Source organism: Suricata suricatta, chromosome 2 (assembly GCF_006229205.1).
Source record: "Suricata suricatta isolate VVHF042 chromosome 2, meerkat_22Aug2017_6uvM2_HiC, whole genome shotgun sequence".
NCBI lineage: Eukaryota > Metazoa > Chordata > Mammalia > Carnivora > Herpestidae > Suricata > Suricata suricatta.
This window is the reverse complement of record NC_043701.1, coordinates 64950721-64956720: the sequence shown is the minus strand read 5'-3', so window position 1 is coordinate 64956720 and position 6000 is coordinate 64950721. Positions and strand designations below refer to the sequence as shown.

General features: G+C 34.2%; 1 protein-coding gene across 1 annotated transcript in view; it reads right to left on the bottom strand.

Annotated features, from left to right (window-relative positions):
• FBXL13 (F-box and leucine rich repeat protein 13) overlaps positions 1–6000 on the bottom strand; it is a 181052-nt gene that overhangs the window by 31312 nt on the left and 143740 nt on the right. The window contains 1 exon segment of the mRNA XM_029918797.1: positions 1722–1805. Coding sequence (XP_029774657.1) covers positions 1722–1805 — 84 coding nt within the window.

Here is a 6000-nt window from a genome sequence, read left to right as displayed (position 1 = left end):
TAACAGGCAACTGACAGAATGGGAAAAGATAGTTGCAAATGACATATCAGATAAAGGGCTAGTATCTAAAATCTACAAGGAACTCACCAAACTTCACACCCACAAAACAAATAACCCAGTGAAGAAATGGGCAGAAGACATAAATTTTCTTAATAAGTAACAAGAAAGCAAATTCCTGATAAATGGTGGATAATCTGAATATCTCAATATTATCACCTTATTTTACACCCTTCCTCTCTCTTTTGTAAATCCAAATAAGGAGTTGTGAAATTGGTTTGTGTCATCTTCTCTTCTCACCTTCTTTGTCTCCTCTCTTTGGGGACTTAATAATTGGGCTGGAGGAGGCCCAGAGGAGAAAGATTGTCATATGCCTGGGAGTATGAAGCTGGGAACCTTAGAAAGGTAAACAGCCACACTGTATACACACACACCAAAAGCAGGGAAGAGAAAATGAGATGATGAGAAAGAGGAAAAAAAAAATTTTGTGAACTTGAATAAAATAGCTGATCTTAAGTAACTAGTAATTAAATAATTCTGTATTTCCATGTTCCTGTATTCCCTCTTTTTATTTTCTCTTCTAGATCACTGAAAAAAATACATGCCAATTTTTTAAAAATTACATTTTTTCACTCATCTGAATGAATATGTAGTTAGCATGTGGAAAAAGGCTTTTACCTAATATAAAAGTGTCTAAAAATAGTGTAGTTTTTAGGTTTCAAGGACTGAAAATAAAAATGCCTGGAACCCATAGAGTCAAAGAGAAATGGCAAAAAGCTCTGGCTTCCTAATACTTAGCCTCATATTTTGTTTTGTTTGTTTTAATGTTTATTTATTTTTGTGAGAGAGAGAGCGAGAGAGAGAGTGAGAGCACAAGCAGGGGAGGAGCAGAGGGAGAGGGAGACAGAATCTCAAGCAGGCTCTGCACTGTCAGCACAGAGCCAGATGCAGGGCCTGATCTCATGAACCAGTAATCATGTCCTGAGCTGAAACCAAAAGTTGGATGCTTAACTGACTGAGCCACCCAGGCGCCCCTTGTCTCATGTTTTGATCAACACTTTCTCATCCCATGGAATATGTTAAAAATCAGTTAGTAATTGGTGTAGATCAGGAGGCCATGTCATCACCACAATAGGTTTCAGTACTTCTGAATGGTTTGTGGTTAGTGGTCCAAAGAAATTGATCACCATATAAGAAATATAGCCCAATATTAGAAATGTTAATACTTAACTGTTTTATTTTAATAATCTTTGTTTTGTCACCTTGTCAAAGACCTTTAGAAAGCCCAATGATATCGTATTCATGGGTAAAGTTTTATGTAAATATATGTTTAACTTTTAAATGAACTGTAGTAGGGTAAATCATTGTTTAACCTTAGAAGAACCTTTTGGCTTTTTCTCTTAGTAGATTACAGGCATCTAAATGTTTTGTAACTCCTTTTGTTAAATCCTTGTCCTATATGGAAGTTGTTAGTCCTTATTTATCCCATAAGTCTAACATTGGGAAGAGAGAGAGTAGAGAGGAAAAATGAGAAAATAAATTCTAAGTCACCTGAGACAATGGAGACCTGTCTAAAGTCTAATTTATCTTGTCTCAAACAGGACCACATATAACTTGCTATATTTATAATTCACTTATTTTTTCTACTCTGACCTATAAAATTTATTTAATTTGTTTTAAAATTTTAACCATAATTTTTTAACAGAAGACCTTAGTTATCTTACCTGAATGCCAACATCAGTGATTTTATAATACTCAGACAGAGAAAGTGCCTTTAATTTTTTATGTCTGAAAAGTATCATCAAACCCTAAAATATAAATAATATAAAGATCATTTTGTGATTATAATTTAATACAAACTATGTCTATGACATTTACTGTGTCTAGTAAAATAACAACCTTTCATGCAAACTGAAATAATTTAGCTTCCGTCTTATATTTCTTTATAGTTAAATTGTAAAATTACCCTGTTTAGGCAACACTTTAAATAAAAATTTCAGGTCATCTCTAATGTTTTGTAAAAAGTACAATAGAATCCTCCTAAGACAAGGGAAATAAAAGTAAAAATAAGCTATTGGAACTACATCAAAATAAAAAACTTCTACACAGCAAATAATCAACAAAACTAAAAGGCAATCTCCTGAATGGGGGAAGATATTTGCAAATGATATATCTGATAAAGGGTTAAGTATGCAAAATATATAAGAACTTAACACTTAAAAGACAGATAATCCAATTAAAAAATGAGAAAACTTGAATAAACATTTCTCCAAAGAAGACGACCAGATGGACAACAGACATATGAAAAGATATTCATCATAACTCATCATCAGGGAAATGCAGATCAAAATTACAATGAGATATCACCTCACACCTGTCAAAATGACTAAAATAAAAAACCTAAGAAATAAGTGTTGGTGAGGATGTGGAAAAAAAGGAACCCTCTTATACTGTCAGTAGGAATACAAACTGATGCAGCCACTATGGAAAACAGTATGGAGGTTTCTCAAAATGTTAAAAATAAAATTACTGTGATCCAGCAATTGCACTACTGAGCATTTACCCAAGGAATACAAACACCCCTCGGTATATAGTGGCATTATTTATAATAGCCAAATAATGGAAGCAGTCCAAGTGTCCATTGATAGATTAATGGAGACACAGAATTCCATTGTATATATATATATATAAAGTTACCATTTGACCCATACCAATGAATATTATTCATCCATAAAAAAAGATTGACATCTTGCCATTTGCAACAACATGGATGAATCTATAGAGTATGATGCTAAGTAAACTAACTCAGAGAAAGATAAATACTATATGATATCACTCATATGTACAATTTGAGAAACAAAACAAATACGCGAAGGAAAAGAGAGAGAGAGAGAGACAAAGAAACAGACTCTTAACCACAGAAAACAAACTGATAATTACCAGAGGGGAAGTGGGTGGAAGGAAAAGAGAGAGAGAGAGAGAGACAAAGAAACAGACTCTTAACCACAGAAAACAAACTGATAATTACCAGAGGGGAAGTGGGTGAAATAGGGGAAGGGGAGGGGCAGTACACTTACGATGATCACTGAGGAATGTATGGAATTGTTGAATCACTGTATTATACACCTGGAACTAATATAACACTGCATGTTAACTATAATGGAATTAAATTTTTTTAATAATGAAAATTAAAATTAAATTAAAAAATTAAAAAGGGCATGGGTCATTCTTTTATTTCTCCTCCTCCTGCCCCAGGACCTAGCATAGGAAGAGGAAAAAAAAGTGTGACAGAATCCGAGAGCCAAAAATTTCCTTGTTAACTGTGTTTAGGTAAATATTATCTAAATCAATTATTTTGAAGACAGTTCATGTGGCTAACTAATCTATTTGTCAGTAAATTCTTATTTGTACCCAACCTAAAAATCTGAAATCTTTAGCTCATTTTACTATGATTAATCGCTTGGTGAGGGAACAGATCTTTATATAAAGGCCTACAGACAGACAATCATTGATCAATGGCTCTCTTTTTCTGTTTAAAAGCTTTGTTTCTTGGGGTGCTTGGGTGGCCCAGTCACTTGATTAAGTGTCCAGCTCTTGACTTAGGCTCAGGTCATGATTTCACAGTTTGTGAGTTTGAGCCCCATATCAGGATTCTCTCTCTCTCTGCCCCTTTCATGCTCATGTGCTCTGTTTCTCTCTCTCTCTCAATAAATAAATAAATAAACGTTTAAAAGAAGATTTTAAAAGCTTTGTTTCTTTTTATTTAAAAACATTGATTGTTCTTTTTAGTTCTTAAATTTTTTAATGTGTGGGTTCTGCTGTTTCATTTCTCAGTACTTTCTGCATTAAACTGGGGAAACTGATTAATGTGACTTTTAGATGCCATTCTCCTGTTTTATTATGCTTCCTATAACAAGGTGAACAAGAGCAGTTTCCTCTCATTCTGTGGTCCCAGAGCTGACTTTCAGGGAAAATACCAGAAATGGTATAAGGATTTGTCCTTTTAAAATTGTATTTGCAGGATTGGTTTACATTTTATTGAGCTTAAATACAGCATTTGGAACATAATTTAAAATGAGATATGCATATATTATATCCAATTTTTTCAGTGATGTACCTATTAGGCCCTTTTTAAAAAAAAAAAAATTTAGGTCAAGGAAAGAAGTGCTTGAAAATCTTAATTGATGCCACTGCTTAAATTTCTAATTTAACAGTTTTATATATCATCTAAATATAAAATCAGCTCCATTCATTTTTAAAATTGTATTGCAAATGTGGATTCTTTTGTTAGGAACACATTATGTTTTCTGCCTCCTTGTTTCAAAACAAAAAATTACTAAACGCTGTGGAGCTAGCACATGAGGTCTCGGTTCCAGATGTGGATGCTGGTTTTTTTATTTATGTTAGAGCTGGAGCTTAGATATTCCCCCAACAGAAATCAAATTGTTTAAACAAAAGTAATAATTAGGAGATGCAAGGTTTGTCTCAGTGCCCTGTATTTGATAATAGCTAAGTATGTGTTATTCCTATGGGGAATTTGTCCTATGAAACTATCTCTGGAGTTTTCACTTTTGTTTTTACTTTTATGTAGTCAAGTTAGAATTTTTTAAGATGAACTGGAAATGAAGTACACCTGCAAAGTATGACATTTGACAGCCTATATTCTCTTTACCACTTTATTCAAAATTGCTATGTGTTAATTAATATTAAAATAGAATGCTACGTTACATCAGATAATTGTTCATTAAAATATATGGCCTCAAAATTTAATTAAGATCATTAGCCATTAGGTAAATGCATATCAAAACCACAATGAGGTAGATATCACTACATACCTACGATGATGGCTATACTTAAGAAGACAGATAGAGGCGCCTGGGTGGCTCAGTCAGTTAGGCGTCTGACTTCAGCTCAGGTCATGATCTCACGGTTCGTGGGTTCGAGCCCCGCATTGGGCTCTGTGCTGACAGCTAGCTCAGAGCCTGGAGCCTGCTTTGGATTCTATGTCTCCCTCTCTCTCTGCCCCTCCCCTCCTCACACTGTCTCTCTCTGTCTCTCAAAAATAAATAAGAAACATAAAAAAAAGACAGACAATAAAAAGTGTTTGTGAGGATGTGAAGAAATTAAAATCTTCACTCCCTGCTGATGGGAATGTAAAATGGTCCAGTCACTCTGGAAGATGGTCTGGCATTTCTTCAAAATATTAAACATAAAGTTATCATATGACCCAGCAATTCCACTCCTCAGTGTATACCCAAAAGAAATGAAAATACAGGTCATCACAAAATAACTGGACTCAAATGTTCCTTAGCAGCATTATTCATAATAGAAAAACAGTGAAACAAACCAAATTGCCATCAACTGGTAAAAGGATAAATAAAATGTGTATATCCTTATAATGGAAAATTATTTAGTAATAAAAAAGTGTGATGCATACTGCCATATAGATAAACCTTTGAAGCATTATGCTGAGTAGAAGAAGCCAATCCCTACAGGCCATATATTGTATAATTCCACTGATTTTAAAAGTCTAGAATAGACAAATACACAGAACCAGAAAGTAGATTAGCGGCTGGCTAGGGCGGGCTGGAGGAAGGGTAAGAGCGAGGGACTCAAACACTGAGTTTCTTTTTGAGGTGATGAAAATGTTCTGGAATTAGACTGTGGTAATAGTTGTATAACTCCTTCAATATATTAAAAACCACTAAATCGTACACTTTGAATCACTGGGTTTTACAGTACTTAAATCATTTCCCAATAAAGATTTTCATAAAAACTGAAATTGATTGATACAATAACCATATAGCTAAGTACAGATTAGAAATATTCCTGCAGCATCCTTCAGTCCAAGATGAACACAGAAATTTCTCAGACCCAGACGGCCAATCTCTTAGCAAGACAAGGAGCAAGAGATGCCATCATCTGATGTGCTGGACGAGCTAGCTAAGGTCTTGCTGCTGTAAGTAAACACAATTTTGTAACTGAGCAGCAACAAATCTGAGC